This window comes from Eurypyga helias, unplaced genomic scaffold (genome assembly GCF_000690775.1).
Source record: "Eurypyga helias isolate BGI_N326 unplaced genomic scaffold, ASM69077v1 scaffold11888, whole genome shotgun sequence".
Taxonomy (NCBI): Eukaryota; Metazoa; Chordata; class Aves; order Eurypygiformes; family Eurypygidae; genus Eurypyga; species Eurypyga helias.
The window spans coordinates 1,360-20,005 of NW_010265084.1; the positions used below are offsets into that span (position 1 = coordinate 1,360).

General features: G+C 38.0%; 1 protein-coding gene across 1 annotated transcript in view; it reads left to right on the forward strand.

The window, feature by feature from the left end:
• Positions 1–10,468: 10,468 nt before the first annotated feature.
• EDIL3 (EGF-like repeats and discoidin I-like domains 3) overlaps positions 10,469–18,646 on the forward strand; it is a gene marked incomplete at its 5' end in the record, with an annotated part of 53,824 nt that continues 45,646 nt past the window's right edge. Inside the window, 3 exons of the mRNA XM_010156603.1 lie at positions 10,469–10,624; positions 11,721–11,865; positions 17,400–17,584. Coding sequence (XP_010154905.1) covers positions 10,469–10,624; positions 11,721–11,865; positions 17,400–17,584 — 486 coding nt within the window. The remainder of the gene's footprint in view (positions 10,625–11,720; positions 11,866–17,399; positions 17,585–18,646) is intronic.

Sequence of the window (18,646 nt, forward strand, 5' to 3'; positions counted from 1 at the left end):
TGAAGACATCGGGGGAGGGGGCATCCACAGCTTCTCTGGGCAACCTCTTCCAGTGCTTCACCACCCTCTCCGTGAAGAATTTCTTCCTGATATCTAATCTAAACCTCTTCGCTTTCAATTTAAACCCGTTACCCCTTGTCCTGTCACTACAGACCCTTGTAAAAAGTCCCCCCCAGCTTCCTTGTAGGCCTCTTGAGGTACTGAAAGATTGCAATAAGGTCTCCCCAGAGCCTTCTCTTCTCCAGGCTGAAAAAGCCCAATTCTCTCAGCCTTTTTGTGTAGGTAGGTGACAGAAGTACAGAGCAATTTGCATGGTGAAAATAGAGGAAAAGCTTTGGTACAGCTCTGTCTGTGGAGAAGCAATGGTGGTCCATGTCTACACCTCTGTGTTTCTCTGCAATTTAACAACTGGTGAACAAAAGTTACTGTTTTATATAGGCTGTTGGAAGTGGGGGAAGTCATCAGCACCGTGATACTACAGGAGAAAACAAGGGCTAAAGTAAACTCATAGTCCTTGAACTCCCCTGAAAATTCTGATGTGTTCTTGTCATCTCAAACACCACCTAATTTCAGTGGAACATCAATTCTGTGGACTCAAAAGGAGTAGTGTGTTTTACTCTTACACTCTCATAACCTTCTTACTCTATGAGTGGTTAAGATAGAGACATCATTTAAGTCTTACGTCTTTCAATGGGATTTTTCAGATTTTGGGGTTTTTTTCCTTTGTTTATTGCAAAACCAAGCAACAGTTAACATTTTTAATCTAATTTATTGCCTTCCAATTATTGTAGAAAGAAAAAGGATTTTGAGGAAAAATGCTGAAATTATTAAAATAATTTTTAGAAGTCTCACTGAAGGATAACTTTTTGTGTTTACATATCAACTTTTTGTCTACTAATTCTTAATCTCAGGAGGTGATGAAAAACATATTATGGGTATGTTTGTTGTGATTCGGAAAATGTTCAGCCAATTTCTTAAGGTTCAGGACAGATTAATCATTTGAGCCAACTTTTCATTTTTTGCAATTGGATCTGTGTGTGGAGAAGTAAGTTGAATGGCATAGTCTTTTCAGCAGCCACAAAGCCTTCTGTCCCCTGTGTGCTTGCTAATCTACCTCCTTACTCCACTTGTGTCTATGTAAAACCTCCACCTCTCTCCCTACACAAACAGTCTCATAGTAGCTAACGGATTATTCTCAAAGATGACAATATATGGGTAGGATTGCTTTCAGATACTCCCATTTTCCCATTTGTCTTTCTCCCACAAATTTTGTCACAACATGAACACAGTCTAACAGTTGCCCTAATTATGAACAGCATTACCAGATCAAACAGGAGTCCTAGTTACAGCTGGAATTTCAACATGGTTTTGTTTCTCTGTAAACTGACAACTAAAAAGACTCTGTACTAACTAGACAAGGTATTTGCAGATACATGGGAAGAGCAAAAGGATGGTATGGTCAGCATGATAGGCAGTATGAAGCCAGCTGTGGCTGCCAGGCTCATTGGAAAAGAAAGTTTCAAATAGGTGTACAATGATTAGGATTATCTTGACCAAGTAAGAAAGGGGGTAGAGATGTGTATTTTATGATCAGTGTTATGAAAGTTGAAATACTGTGAGTTATTTGGCAACTGAAAACAGCATTTCATTACAGACTGAGGAGGTGTAGCTAAAATGTTGTAGCATGAGAAATAGTTACTCACCAGAGTCAGCAATAACAGATCTACTGTGTCACTTGATCCACAGGGACTCCTAGCAAAAAATACAGACCTCATTTGAATAGCGGGATTTGCAGCATCTCTTAGGGCTGATGTAGCCAGGGTTACATCGGAAAGGAAGTCTGCCCTTTGCACAGCCCATGACAATCATGCCGTATGGAACCACTCAGCAGATAGACTATTCCCCTTTTACAGTAGTAATCAGTATCATTTCTGTAGGTAAGCTGCATAAAAAGAAAATCAAGGTCATGAACTATGTTTAAGAAGTGCTCTCTGCCCAGGTTGTTTCTGCATCATTTGATAGCACATTCCACTTAGTGAGGTTATTCTCATAGAGGAACTAAGTAGCTTTAATTTCCCAGTATATTAAAATAAGCTGGGAATGTGCAGTAACACAAAGCCCCATAGGGATCTCACAGTGTCAGAGAAATCTGACTTTCTGTATGTTCCCTTCTATTTCAGTTTTTGCTTTAGCTCCCATTTTTCAATGCACAGGTTTAATTCCAGGTTCAGCTTTAATATTCAAAACTAATTATGAGAATTTCTTCATCTGGACAACAGACTTGTCATTTTGTAGCACATTCCTTATTATTTAATATTTCTTGGTCTTGTGAAAACACAGAGGATATAGACAAGACTCACTGAAGTCAGAGTAGGAATTCTTCCCAATTTTCAGTGTTGGGATTGAGGGGAAATCATATTTGTTAACATTTTTTAACAGAGTGCATCTACCAAAGTGCTGTAGAAAGAAGTGGAAAGAATGCAATAAAAAGTACCTCTGATATTTGCAGTGGGCACATTAATAATTTTCCCTGGGTATGTGTTCATGGTGGTTTTAATATAATACCTTTTGAATTTACTTATTTTCCCTAAAGAAGAGAGGTTTCATATAGGATTAAAATAAAAGTGTGTGTTCGTTTCTCTGATGTAAATCTAACATCCTATCTTCTAACCTCTACGAGCTCTATTGATCAAAGAAATTTTACAAGTGGAAATACATGTAGATATTTTTCACTGACATTTTTATTTATATATTCTTTGACTGATACTTTAAGATGTATTCTATATATCTTGGGTTCGTTCTATGAGTCATTAGCATGCCAAAGATAGGAAGATTATTCATAAGTATAAAATATATAAAGGAACTAAAAATAGCAATAAATGATCTTAGTGTTTCTAAGCTAACCTTAAATTGCTCGTAGTTAATACCCATTTAATCAATACTTTGTAAATGAGATTATCTTTTATAGGGGTACGAACCTCTGAAAAACATGAGATTGATTATGGGCCTCTCTTTGAGATGACAGTCTAAACACTCCAGTATTTGAATAATTCATATCATCCAGTTAATAACATTCATAACTACATTTGGTACTAAAATAATGACTTAATAATAAGAAGAAACAGACCAAGCAAGTTTTTAGTCTGTCTAATTATGTAAACTCTCTGAGGCATAAAGTGAAAGTTCTCAAGCAAAGCCACATGAAGTGAGTGCTTTATGGTAATATAATGTATGCTGCTCTGTATTAGTTTCACATGGGTCAAACAATCCCTGTATGTACATTTTCCTTAAAAATAGGGTTTAACCTATATTCTGATCCTTTCACAGAAAGGCAAATTATATTAGTGGGCCAACATGCAACTCTGATTCAATGTGGCTAACTTGAAGCACATAAATAGTCTTATTGCTTTTAGATGGTTGGCTGGGCCTAAGATGTGAAGCACAGGGAAGGCCTGAGAGATGTTTGTGGTTACCATAATAACAACAGTATTGGGAGGATGAGTTTGCAGAGGATTTAATAGGAAAGTTATGAAGAGACTTTGCTAGATCTGCATCCATTAAGCAAAACAAAAAGGATTTGGGCTCAGAAATAAGTATTTAATTGGTTGGACTGCAAGGTACAATCCCACAATCACATTAGATATTACTGTGTGTAAAGTGACCTGTGGCATGTTAATTCTCCTACACTATCACAATTATCAGATAAAACACGTTGGCTTTTCTCCGTGTAATAAAGCACGGATAATTCACTGTGTTACCTAATCTGGATACAAATTAAACACATATCACTGCTAGTAAGCTGACTGCATTAATGCCCTCAGCTATATCTGGAGAAGCTCTGCTGATACTGCTGATTAGGCAACTAACAAAAAGCTACAGACAGGCAAGATTATATATGAGCACCTTACATCCAGGTGTCAGCAGTGCTTTGCAACAGGGAAGATAATAGTAACTGACCTGCTCCGACCTTCCTGCACCTCATCACGTGCCGAGTCCTGCTCTGCAACCCCTTGTTCTTGACACAACATCAGGGTGAAACAGCAGTGTTCAGTCATGTTCAGAGCCTCTAGTGCTTGAAGGTGTAAAAGGAAGCGTGAGCTTTCAGGCTCACTAAATCTCCCAGTACTGAGGGAATCATATCAGGTTACTCCTTTCCTGAGTTTATTACAAAGATTTCACAGCATCATAGAATGGTCTGGGTTGGAAGAGACCTTTAAAGGGCATCAAGTTCAACCCCTAGTAATGTGCAAGAACATCTTCAACTAGATCAAGTTGCTCAGAGCCCTGTCGCACCTGACCTTGAAAGTTTCCAGGGATGGGGCATCCATCACCTCTCTTGGCAACCTGTTCCAGTGTTTCACCAATCTCATTTCTTTCTTCTATCTAGTCTGAATTTACCCTCTTTTCGTTTGAAACCATTAAACAGTGTCCTATCACAACAGGCCCTAAGAAAATGTTTGTCCCTATCTTTCTTATAAGCCCCCTGAAAGATTGCAATAAGGTCTCCCCGGAGCCTTCTCTTCTCCAGGCTGAACAAGCCCAACTCTCTCAGCCTGTCCCCATAGGAGAGGTGCTCCAGCCCTCTGAGCATCTTCGTGGCCTCCTCTGGACTCACTCCAACTGGTCAATATTCTTCTTACATTAAGGACTCCATAGCTGGACACAGTAGTCCAGGTGGGGTCTCATGACAACATAGAGGGGGAGAATCCCCTCCCTCGACCTGCTGGCCACGCTTCTCTGGATATGCCTATGATGCAGTTGGCTTTCTGGCTGCCAGCGCACACTGCCGGCTAATGTCGAGCTTTTCATGTTCCAGTACCCCCAAGTCCTTCTCTGCAGGGCTAAGCTATATCCCTTCATCCCCCAGCCTGTATTGATAATGAGGATGGCCCCGTGTGCAGAACCTTGTGTTTGGCCTTGTTGAACCTCATAAAGTTAACACAGGCCCACTTCTCAAGCTTTTCCACATCCCTCTGGATGATCCTATCCCTCAGGCATGTCATCTGCACCACTCAGCTTGGTGTCATCTGCAAACTTGCCAAGGGTTTACTCAATCCCACTGTCTATGTCATTGATGAATATAATAGATGTTCCCTATTTTTCATCAGAAAATGTTTCTATCTAGCTTCATCAGAATTATGACATTTAAAAAAAAACTCAGTCCTTCAAAAACTGATGAAATCAGCAAGGAAGGGTTGCTGTAATAAATCCTTGAATGCCAGTATAACCTTGATTCCTTATTCAGCCCCATTTTGATATGAGTAATAGTGAATCTTAGCAAATATATATATACTTTGTGCTAGAAAAGATGGAGAGTTTTTTATAGCAATGCTATTGTATCCCATAACTGAAACAGATAAACACCTCAGTTCTCCAAAAACTTAATTTCTGTTTATGAATGAAGGCTCACTGCATTTGTAGTGTCAAAGACCTAGTGGTTCATCAAGGCTTTAATGTAAGCATTTCTCAGAAACTTTCTCTTAAGGTATACTTCAGACAAACCTGTTCTATACAAAATGTTAGTAATGTTACTGCAAATATTGCAATAACAAATGAGGGAAATATAGTTATGTATTCTGTCCTGGAGGATCACATACGGCTTCTTCCTCCACTTATCACTCCATCTTATCACCCCTCTTCTATATCTAATAATGTAGATGAGACAGATGCAACTGATTTTTTTTTTTAATCAAGTACATAGCTTCTGCACACTGAATACACTAATATTTGATCATAAATTGAAGAAGAACATGAACTTCCAATGGTGCTGTCCCTAATGTCTGCTGTTCTGTTACATTGCCATATTATGACTGTGAATTTAGTCATTTTTCTACAACACTAAGGTTTGTCAAGCATGTTGGAAGTTATTTTTGGTCATTGTTTTGTGCACCCCTTTGGACTGTTTATGGAAAACAAGCATGAAGCAGTTCCCTCCAGTGTTAGGGTCCTGCATTTACTCACACCTAAAAGTGAAGCTGCACACACACCATGCAAATTTGCAGGACTGATTCTGAATTGCCTTTGAAAATGATGCATTATTCAATCTACAGGAACTTGTAAAATTACCTTGGTCATATTGACACTTTCTCTTGGGAAAATACTCTTTTTCACTTGTTTTATTTCCTTTCTGATATGGATTTTTTCAAGTTCTCGTAACATCTTGATTGACTACATCTTCATCAGTATAGACAACTGTATGACTTAGAATCCTAAACCAGGTTTATGTGAGTCATTTCAGTCAAAAATGTTAGTACAACAGTGAAGATTGTTTAATAGATAATTACTCCCACAGAATCAGTGCTGAGAGCAGAAAGCATGGCATGCTGGTTACTTTTTCCCCTCCTGTTGAAAGAGGCCATGACTCTATAACCTGCTGTGATGATAAAAGTGGTCTAATCATGAAGTCAGGATGATTGTGATGGTTGAAAGGAATGAGGTTAAAAGAAGTTTCAAGGGCTGATGGGTACTTCTTAAACTGATAGAGTCAATTTTATTCCCCAGCTCTTGGGCGTACACTGCACTTGAGGGAGTGTGCCTCAAGGGATTTTCTTTTTACTTAGTTTTGGCTATATGACATAGTGTAGAAGGCACCAAGTGACTGACAGTACATGAATCCAGCCTTTGACAATGTGTACAGCACTGACTCTGAGGTCTTGTACCTCATCCCTCGGCACTGTCTACTAACTTGGGTTGACTGCCATGCCTGTGCTTTAGCTCAGTTTTTCATGACATCAGCATGGTGACTTTGCATCATCCACCATATCTTGTGTAGACCTAATCTATTTCCTGTAGCATCAGATTTAAATTAACTGATATCAGAATATTGGTTTTCTTTTACATGTAGTTTCACCTCAGTGATTCAGTGTTCATCGTTTATTCTAGCCCCAGAAAACTTCCTCATTGAAATGCAAAACCTGCCTGAGGCAGGTTCCTCTACCTGTAGGTGTTAAACAGGACCTTACCCAACTATCATAAAGTGCTTTATGCCATAAGGATCAAGGGCAATCACAACCAAATGCCTGACATAGGCTGAGTGAATTAGGCCCCATAGAAGTTGGTGGATGCAGTAGCCCCCTTTTGAGTTGGGGCTGAACGCAGTTCCATGGACAGGGGCCAAATGTCAAGTCTGAATTCATTACCCTCAAAATAACCTTAAATTTAAGTAGGGCTGGTAGAACTGATCAGTCTGGGTTTTTTTCACATAAATAGTTGCTTCAAATTTCTATGCAAGTGTCTTCTTACAGAGTCTTCACTATGCAATAATACTTAAATTACTGGGGTAAATCCCTCAAAATACTATTGATCTTCTATCATCCTTGATTTTTTCCAGCTAAACTAGACAATGACAAGGAGTCCTTTATAACTGAATAAGCTATTAACCTACTTTAAAAAGATGTGTTAAACTCTTGCTCTTAACCTGGTGACTTTCACCTCTTTGCTTGTTTTAAAACACATTCACCAATGTAATTAGAATATATAACATTCTGTCCTAGACCTCCACAAAGTAGAGCTTCCTAAGCTGTTTTTCTTCACAATTGCCAGAGAAAAATACCTTTGAAAATGCTTTTAGTGCTAAAAGAATTAGTTCACATTTCATGTGGAGAACTTTGCTTCCTACTGAAGTACATTAAATAAGAAAGATTTCAGCACCTGCTTTGTTATGGTCATGGCACAGTTATATTTTGAGTTTTGCTAAGCTCTGACTTGAAGAATTTAAAACACATAAGAGAACCTAGACACAAAGGGCCAATTAATTCCTGGTGTATGCACATGCACTGAAAAGAGCTACTACAGGCGTGACGTTAACCCCATGGGGATTCTGTATTTAAGCAAGCTGCGGGGATTTGAAAGTGGGTTTTTTTCCTTCTTCTTTGGGATTTTCCTACAAACATTGCCAGAATAGATAGACCTATCGCAAAACACAATATCCTGTTTTTATTTCCTGGGTTATACCAAGCTCAATACTGCTTAAAGCCAAAGCTTGATTTGTGACTCAGATTATGAGTACTGATCAAGAAAACCTTAAAAAAAAAAAAAAAATTGTCTGTTAAAACAGAGAAGTAAATAAATATATCGCTTATAGATACAGACATCCAGGTAAGGATATAGAGCAGACTGGCATGTAGTTAAAAAAAAAAAAAGAAAAAAAAGAAGAAAAAGGCAGGCTTTTTACCTCCTGAAAAGCAAAGAACAGAGGCCATTACAGTATGTATATTGAAGTATTTTAAAAATCAGCTTTTTTCTTTCATTTTTATGATTATCTGTCCAAATCTTCCCTTCATTCAGTATTACTTTTCTTTCTTTCAAGATTGGGTTTCAACTATCATATTAAACTCTTTGACAGATTACTTTTGGGTGGGTTTCTTTCCATTGTTTTGCTTCTTGAAGTGCAGTGGTTGATTTGTTGTGCATTAGTGGTGGAGGCTGAGGCAGAGAAAGGAGCCAGTGAGGTAACATAACATCCAGTAGTTGAAGTCATGGTTTCATTAGAAACTACTTTCTTAGTAAACAAGGGAAGAAAATTGCACCTAAATTCTCATTCAAAAAAGAGATTCTCATCCCAATATTATATACCAGAAAAAGAAAAATTAGGAATGAAGCTGAAGGAATGTTACATACATGCATAACTGGATCAAAGAAAATGTATTTGTTGTTGCCTCATGTTTTCCTTTTCCCACACAGTGAAATGTGAAGATATTGCTAGTCAGTATGTGCAAAAGACAAATAATCAATTGCTCATTTCTGTTTGACTGTGATTTCTTTTTAAAGATAGTGTTCACTTAATTATTAACAATTTTTTAACTATATGAAAAAATGTTTTACTCGCCTGTTTACGAATATTCTTAAATTTCATATAGATAGTGAAATCTGCATAACAGAGTTCCAGAAAACTTTATGTCTAACTGGTTGCTATTCTAAGTTAACTACATTTTTAAATGTAGTTTTTAAATGTAATTAAGGGGCTGATAGTAGTCTCTGGAGCTGTCCTCTTACAAATCTAATGTGTCTTTTTTTTTCTTTTTTTCTCTGTGAGACTTGGGATGGTGGTAAAGAAGGTTTTCCAAGACTGTAAAACAGTCTGAATCTCCTCTAATTTACACCTGTCTAAATTAGTGGAGTGATTCCATTGTCCCCATCCCAATAGTAGAAGTTCCTGAGTTTTCCTGGTATATGTGAGAAAGCTCCTGTAAAAAATCTGATCTTTTATGGGCAGCTTCTCTTCTCTGAATGAGTGTAAACCGCTGAAATACCCATTGTGTTTCTAGAAGTGTATGAGTGTTTATTAATTTCTTCTAGGGATAACTATGGTAAAACTATGCTGAAATTTCTTTTGCCTCAAGAAGAAAAATACCAAAGCCCAGTAATTTCAGATAAGTAGCAAAGAAATAGCTAGACTCCCACCAAAAAGAAAAAAAAAAAAGAAGAAAGTAAAATTCTGTCTTTCTCCGCTTTACCAACTGTACACTGTCAGATATAGAAACACAGAAGTTTGGTCATCTTACATCCTTAATAGAGGCTAGATTATATTACTGAGTGAGAGAAAATCTTGAGACCACACTAGAAAGAATAAAGGGATTAAAGTATTTGGATGGCAGATACCTGATCTGTCTCTGACTCCCCATATTCTTATAGTGGGCCTGCTGTACCAAATATTAGGGATTGCACCAGGTCAGCTCCACTAACTGGGGAGCAGAGTCATTTGGAGAAGGCAAGTGCTAATGTAGTTTAATGTATTATTTACATTGCCCCAGTTGTTTACTCCCTAGTATTTCCGTTCTTCTCCTTTTATCACACATCTGCCTGCACCTTTATGCAATTCTCACAGTATGACAGTTCTTTGTTAAGCTTCATTTGGTGCAAAAGTAACAGACTTCAGCTGCCTACCAGTGAGAAGATGGGAGTGCAATTGCCACAGATTACTTCATGATAGACCTCATTGCACAGACAAGGCTGAAAACGTCGGTCTTGCTGGTGTATTTGTTTGCTTTACAGAACATCCATGAATTTTTACTTTCACAGAGAAATTTAACCTGACGTTAACTTGGGCTTTTTTGTATGGGATTGCCAATTGGCTTCCAATAGAACAGAAGATTCAGCCTTTGCTAAATTATTGCACTGTTGCATTTCCTATTCAGGAAGGAAATACATAGCAGTAATCCCATATACCAGTAATTCACCAGCAATACCCTATATATTGATAATAAATGTATGTGTGTGTGTACACATACACATGAAGACATAAGCCTTGTACAGGCCTTTGGTTCAATTTTTTTCCTTTATTTATGTGCATATGTACATGAAATGAATGAATGATACAAGGAATTAATGCAAGTGTAAAGATAGCAGTTTAAATACTACAGCTATGATTTTACCCTTCTGTCATTTAAAAAAAAAAGGAATCAAAGGAGTCTAGAATCTGAATTGTGCCCCTCAGATGGTTAGTTATAACACTGTTTTGTTATTTCAGATAAACCTACAGAAGAAGATGCGAGTTACTGGAGTTATAACTCAAGGTGCCAAGAGGATTGGAAGTCCAGAATATGTGAAATCTTACAAAATTGCATACAGTAATGATGGGAAGGCGTGGACAATGTATAAAGTAAAAGGCACAAATGAAGATATGGTAAGGTTAAGTCATCTGTATATGAATATGTCTTATGATTTAGCTGCCTTCAGAAGTGTGAGTTACCTGTACTAAATAAGCATAATTGCCTGACAGGATGATAGAGGTTGCCTTGTTACTATTTTTCTAAAAAAAAAAAAAAAAAAAATAAAAAAATTGTTCTTCCTATCTGCTAAGAATTTCTTATACTTTAATTGATAGTTGTATAAATACTGTGTCCCAAGGCTGGAATAATCCTGTTTATTATACTTAACTGATTTTCATTTTAATTAGTTTACCAGTAATTACTCATTACTCTGTTTTCAATTTAGTTTTATTACATTGGCAGATTAGTGTTAACCCTTAAAAGCAGAGAACCCATTCATCAATGCTGATCTCTGTACTGCACAAACAGTATCACCCAGCAGGAAGTATGTGTTTACAGTTTATAGCTACCACTTATTTTTTATAGAGTTGTGTACGCAAAGCAGCAAAAATCCCTTTACTACGTAAGTTAAGATAGAACTAAGTCACTTTTCAGCGTTAGACATAGTTTCTCTATTAGTAAATTAATGCTGTGGGAATAGGTATATAATGAGAGAAGAAAACAAAGTACAAGCATATCTGATTAGAGTGAGGAGTGAATAGGAGAATACTTACCGATTTAATTCAGCTCCCCCTGTGATCAATGGGAGGGTTACAGTGCACTTCAGTGGGAGTTGGATCAAGTTCTTGAAGTAGAGGAAGAAAAATAAATGTCAATCAGCATAAATAATTGCAGGCTAAATTGAATTGAGACTATTTAATACACTAATTAGAAAAGAAGACATAATTTAGTTGCATTAGTGCCTTCATTTTCTAGGAGTGACAAGATAGGGGTCCTGATTCAGCACAGGTGGCAAATGCATGCCAGTGCAAGGCAATGGCAGTAGGTTCTGCTTAAAAACTTGTATGTTGGGCACTAGAAAAATTAAAACAGCCTCTGTTTGGGAAAAGCTTGTAGAAAAATGTACAGTGACCGTAAGAAGAACAATGCAGATACTTTTTACCTATGGAAAAGTACTGAACCTCCAGTAGTCCTCCTGGCACATTTTTAACACATGTCATTTTATCCCAGGTGTTTCGTGGAAACGTGGACAACAACACCCCGTATGCTAACTCCTTCACCCCTCCAATTAAATCACAGTACGTACGGCTGTATCCTCAGGTGTGCAGAAGACACTGCACACTGAGAATGGAACTTCTTGGCTGTGAACTGTCAGGTGGGTTTTCTGCCATCGCTGCATGTCAGAAGTCAACCATCAAGCAGCACAATTTTGTGCAGAAGGTCTAAAGCACATGCAATTTATTCCTGGTCAAATGCAGCTGGCAGGCCTGAGTTTCTCCAGACAGTTACTTTTCTCTTTTTATGTAAATTATATAAGCAGCAACACATCTAAATGATGTGACAATAGCTGCTTGCAGTTGGGCAGTAATAGTAGTAGGATAATGTGGTAGCAACCTAATAACACTTTGTAAAATCTTTTTGTGCACATTGGCCTCCAATTACTTGTGACCTAGAAAAGGTAATTTATAGCAGTTTTAATAAGTATCAACAGCCATCAGAACCTGTTATGCTACGTACTAAGCAGACCATGAAACAGAGAGTCTCTAACTCACAGTTACACTCATCACAGCCTAAATAAACCAAGGGCTGAAAACGGTTTCTGAGCGCCGAAGCTGCTTGTACAGTTGCTGTACAGCAGAGTCACTGCATAAGCAGGCATCAAAGCTAATTTGAGTAATTTCTCCTGGCTGACGGGTGACCATGCCAATGTGCTGTGTGACATCCTCAGACAGGCAAGGGTGCTTCAGCTGCCGTCGAGGACCATTCAGAGTGCAGGAATATACATTTTGCTGGTCTGCTTCAGTCAAGATTTTGGTTTAGATTTGCTTTGCGGATTTCTCGCAGAAGAAGGGATTGTGTCTTGCAGCAAAAAGTAAATGAACAAGTGGAGCCAATATAAACCCTCTCAAGGTTTGTAGTAGCAGAAGTTATAGCTCATAAATGTAAAGCCTGACCTCTAGCCACTCTCTGCAAGAACCATGTTCTCTTACAAATTCAGTAAAGCATGTAAATTTTTTATCTTTTTCAAGAGATCAACCTTTTACCAGTGGGAGCACTACACTGAATTCATTTAAGAATGATTTTTATGTGGCTGCCTGCTTACTGTACAAACAATAGTCATCCAGTTCACAAATGATGTATCAAAACAGCTGGAGTTAAATAATTCTCAGTCCTCTAGTGGCATCAAAACCAGATTCAGAAATGAAAAGTTAATGCATTAATCTCACTGTAGCCCTTTTCCAATATAGATAGGTTTGAGAGTAAATAGAAAATTCTGTCTAGCTGCTTTAGTCTATTACTTTTTTTTTTTTATGTCTTCCATTTCTGGAACGACAATTTAGAGTAAGTCCTTGCCAGAATGACCAGGAATTGTTTTGCTCAAAGAACTGTGAAAGCTACTGAAGTGAATTCATTTCAGTGGTCTCGTAACAGTTTCAAGGTCATAATTTCTTAGAACTGCAGGCAGCTAAGGCTCAGCAGAACAATTTCAATCTTACTGAGAGAACAGTATAATTATACATAATGACAGACTAATTCACTCTTAATTCCAGGTGGTCTGTCTTAGGCAGAAAACACTTCGAGAGGTTTGGCTTCTCTAATAAGTCCTAGTGCTGGAGAAGAGGCAATAATGAGGGAGGGCAACTGACTCGCAGCACCGGATCATCATAAAAACGAATTCTTTCTTAAGACAAACTTCAGCACAATACTCAATATAATCTGCTGTAGGCTCATAAATAGCTTTACTTACCAGGACCCACAGTCAGATGTTACCGAAAACCATAATCAAAGCTTGGCAGTTGGCCATCTGTAAATTAGACATTAATTTTCATGGCTTTGTGTTGCTGCCTTAGTTGTGTTTTGCACATCTGTGTGTTGTAAATTCCCTTCCCTTTATAGGGTGTTGATGTAGGGGGAGAAACAGATCACAGCTACTGTTTATTAGAATGCTTTTATTCATTAAACTGTTATTAATGGTAGCATCAAGCTGTTGTTTTTAAAAACAGATAACTCTTTGCACAACACAGTTACTTACAAATGCAATTCACTCACACGCTCAAACGTGTGCAAACAGCAGGCTCTCCCTTCTTGCATGTGGCCCATGTCATATATTGCTGATGCTCGTATATGTTGGTGGCTGTGTACAAATTCAGCAAATTCTTGGTGTTATGAGTTTGTCAATTCACACAGAGGGATACAGGTTTCCAGAATTTATCCTTGTGAGACTTACAGTACCTCCTGAGCATGCAATTTTCCTCTTTTGGGTATGTTGTTCTCTGGTAACTATTTATCAATCCTAACAGTAACTATAGGTACAAACACACACAAGGGGAATTTGTAACATCTGCATTTAATACTAGATTCCTCTCCCCTTGTTGTCTTTATCACTGTCTAATCTGGAAAGGAATCCTATGTTCATTAATAGGAAGAAAATTTTTTAAATATCTTAGTTTTCAGAAAATAAAAATATCACAATATTAATCAAAACAAAATCACCTTTTCCATCAAATAGTAGACCTATGCTTCTTTTGCCAATACTGCATAATTACTGTCCCAAGGCAAGATGCATGTAGCTCTTTGCATGCAGATCTATCTGTTGTTTTGCCTCCACTGCATTAGATATTTAATATTTCCTTTGAGACTTTTGAGCTTGCTTGGAAGAAGAGTTAGATGAGGGGCATGGTGCAGGATTCAGACTGAAGAATAAAATACTGTGCCTTCAGAAGAGTCAACAGAGAATAACCTTCATGTGGATTCTTTCCATTTTCAGATTCTAATTGACACTCACCCTCATTATTTCAGTGCTCTTGTTTCATTGAGCTAGAACAAATAAGAAGTAACTTCAAACTTAGATAGGTTTAAACAGAGTTATCAGATATCATTTATCACAGATGGTGATATCCAAAGCATCTCAAACATTTTGAACTAAAATGCTCCACTGAGCATCACCATAAGTATGTGTCCATCAGTTCTCTCTAACTTTAACAGGTTATAAAAATGAGAAGGGACATTGAATCCTTTTACAGGGACATTGCAAAACAAAGGTAAAGAATATACAGTACAGTGGAAATGTCCTGAGGAGTCATGAGCATTATTATAAATACACTTCTATGAGGGAAGACTACCTACAGACACAACGTTTTGTACTAGTTTGATGATGCTGTCCTTTGCGCTCTAGGTTATAGCTTGCCTATTAGAATAAACAGTCATTATCTTTGGCCATTGCAGCAGGGTGCCATAGGAGCTGGGAAGCAACTAGATCTGCTCTTGCCCTCTGTGACACAGCACTAAGACATTGTTCTGCCACCCGTGTGCATCACCTTTGTCTCTTCTGCCTCTCATTGTTCTTCTCATTTTCTGCTGTTACCTTTCACAACTGTCTTCCTCCTCCCTTTGGGGCAGTGGAAGGAAGGCAAGTGTGAAATTTCATTAATGCATGCACGCATGCACAGACACACAAGCAGACACATCTGTTGTTTCATAAATCAATAATAATACTCAGAAAAGATAAAACTATATTCGATGGATTGGACCAGCACTGAAAAACAGTTTGGGCAACCCATGTTTTCATTTCAGGAACCTCCTTCAGATTCCTCAGATGAAATATAATGCTGACGGCCCTTGTGATCCTGACATGATAATTCTGAACTGAATAATAATAAAAGTTCTTCTCTAAAGCAACATATGAGCCTCTGTCATTTGTGATATCAATTGCTCCCTCCTACTCTGAGGAAAATTGTTTTGTTGTTTTGAACTAGGTAGTTCATTCTGCAGACAAGGCTGTGTGATTTCCATTTGTGCACTGAGAATCAGTTCTGAAAGGTTGTTTTTTGTTAAAAAAAATAAACACAAAAACCAAAACCCTCTGTTTTCTGTTTATTTTTTAACTGAGTATGAAACATCAGTATGTCAACTTTTAAACGCAGTTGCCACTACATTAAAGTTGTCTTGAGAAATATGCATTTGTTCCTGCTGTTAGACCCCCACCAAAGGGCCTGGTCTTGCCTTACTGATTTGAATCCCTAATAATTCCACTGAATTCTGTGTGTTAAACCTATGGGAGAAATAGAAAGTAGAATCTGACCAAAAGGTCTTTGCTAATAATATCAAAGGAACTAAAAAAAAAGATCAGGTCTTTAAATCTGGGTAAACATACTGTAGAGGAAATGGGCTTTTAAGAAAAAAAGAGTATGAGCTTTGATATCTAGCTCAAACAAAGTGAAAAACAAACTAAAAGCTTTGAAGGTGTTTTAAGTGGTCACACAGTGCCCTGGCTCTGTCAAGAGACACCAGTTGAGCTGGGTCATGGTCCCAGCAGGAAAGCCTTCACAACTGGCATTTGTGATTTAAGAAACACAGTTGGTGACTCAGAAAGTGATTAACTGATAGGAATCAGCTCAATGACCTGGGACATGTCAGGTGGAAAACCTCTGTCTTCTCAATTGTACACAAAGTCAAGTTTCTATGCACACAGTGACGATGCTGAAAAACCAGGTATGTTAGATCCTGGGCACACTCTCACTCAATGAGTTACAGTATGTTAAAGTATTATATAGGATCACCAAATTTGTGAAGTGAAAACTTTGGAACAACTGCACGTATGCAGGTTTCTGACAGCTGAGACAGAAGGAAATGAGAAAACAGCTTCTTTTTATGTTCCCATCTCCATCTTTCACCTTTTCCTCAAACAACCATCAAACATTACTCCACCCAGCCATACTTCCACCTTTCCTGACCCTTAGCAGCCCTCTCACTCTCAGATACTTGACTTGCCTCCCTTTTCCTTATTTTTTAAAATCTTAAAATCAAGCAGCTCATGTACTTCAAAGTACTCATGTACTTTGTCTTCCAGTACTGTTACAGTGCTGCTGCTGAAGGGCATCTCTCTTGCTGCCATCTTGCTTCTTCCCTCTTCTGAGACCAAATGTACCTTCTGTGTTGCTAGTGTAAAATAACAAGGCAGAGGAACAGAGTCTTTTTTTTTTGTTGTTGCCCCCATCGTGAACACCCAACAGTCAGTGTAGAAGCCCAAGATCTCTCTTTTGGTAAAAGTTAACTCATTGATGTGGGACATCCACCTGGTTTAAACAAATAAGCCTTTAACACTCAATTTCTCCTAAGTGAGTATCTCCTACTATTCCCCCTCCTTCACACTTGTTTTTTCTGTAGTCTTCCACTGTCAGTAGGTGTTGGGGCCTTTGGAGTTTTTGGCTAAGTGTCAATTAATTCAGAAGTGTAGAAGGCTCAGTGCTTGTTGACATTTTTCTTCAGCAGTGGCTATAAGAAAAATAAATGTTTCCTCGGTAGGCAAACACATGGTTGATGTGATATGGCATAGAAGCATGATAAAATCAAACTGAATAGGGAAACAATAGCAAGCTTCTGGACAGCAGAATAAAACCAAGATAAGTAGAGACGAAAGTAATCTTTTCTGTTTGTTTGCCTTCATAAATTTATGCCAGCATAAAATACATTGAATTCTCTATCTTGTTTTTCATTCTTCCAAGGTAGTGTTGAAATAAAGTGCCCTGAATTGGCTATTTTTCATTTGTTTGTTTGTAAGTTCCTCCAACAATAGTCTTGATTAAAGCCTTTTCTTTGAGAATTGCTAGATTTCTTTTCCTAACGGAAAACCTGAAGCACTTACAGAGATAATTAGGTAGTGTCACAGATCTGATTTTGCTGTTCCAGGTTGCTCTGAACCCCTGGGGATGAAATCAGGACATATACAGGACTATCAGATTACTGCCTCCAGTGTTTTCCGAACACTCAACATGGACATGTTTGCTTGGGAGCCCCGGAAAGCCCGGCTGGACAAGCAAGGCAAAGTTAATGCCTGGACCTCTGGCCACAATGACCAGTCACAGTGGTTGCAGGTAAAGTTTGACATACTTCTTCCCAACTGTTTGTCTTCTTTGTGTTTCAGGTATGGGGAAGATTGACTCTTTTACCATTACACTCATGTTCTTCAGCTTCTGAGTGTAACCATCCTAATTCTGTCATGTCTAAGTGATGAAGCTATGAAAGCCCACACAGATCTTCATGTCTTTGGTACCTCAGTTGCAGAAAACCCTGCTCAAGGAGATCTTCATCTCCACTAGACAAACCTTGAGTTGCCCAGCAGCTATGAATTTTCCACTGTTAATGGACACAAAGTGTTGCAGATTTTTTTCCCCCTTTTGTCCTTACAAAGCTCCCTGGAAAAAAATATTTACTTCAGTTTTGTGCACATTAGCAAATCTGCCCCATAGAAATTATCTTTTGTCTATTTGAGACTGCTCAGAATTATCTTCCAACATAGGTCTGAAGCCACCAAGACTGATTCAGTGCTTGAATTCATTATAGAGCCATGTACAGGGACTGTTTTCATCCTGGGAGTGATTTACGCAAGTCAGTAGTACACTAATATGAAAGATTGCCATAAATGACTGGTATAGAAGCCTATTTGATCAGTTGCTGACACATTTTTTAAACTGTTGAAAACAGCAGTGTTTTGAGTCAGCTGCCAGTTTACAGTGCAATTCTCAGTGGGAAGCCTCAATAGTATTAAATATGGCTACTAAGCCCCTGCAATCTTTTCACATATAAATTATAGCATATTAGCTTTTCTACCTGCAGTTGTTAAGCAATTTAGCAATAAGATTACTGTCTTTTCTCCAAGTTTACACACACAATGAAAGGAAGGAAGCAGTTAGTTTCTTTGTCTATTTAGCTTTAGAGTAACTGAAAATCCTAGGATTTGTTGAAAGTTTTTAGAGCAACTTATTGAAACAACTTTTGGAGAGAAAATTTTATTTCTGTGTTTTACAGTGGGGAAGCAGATAAAAATCTTTTTTCCATGTAGAAGAGAGGCAGCCGTATTATATTTGCCCCATCAATGATACCAAGAAACCAAGGGTGTGAAGAGACTCCACAGAAATATCCCCTGGTGTGTCATT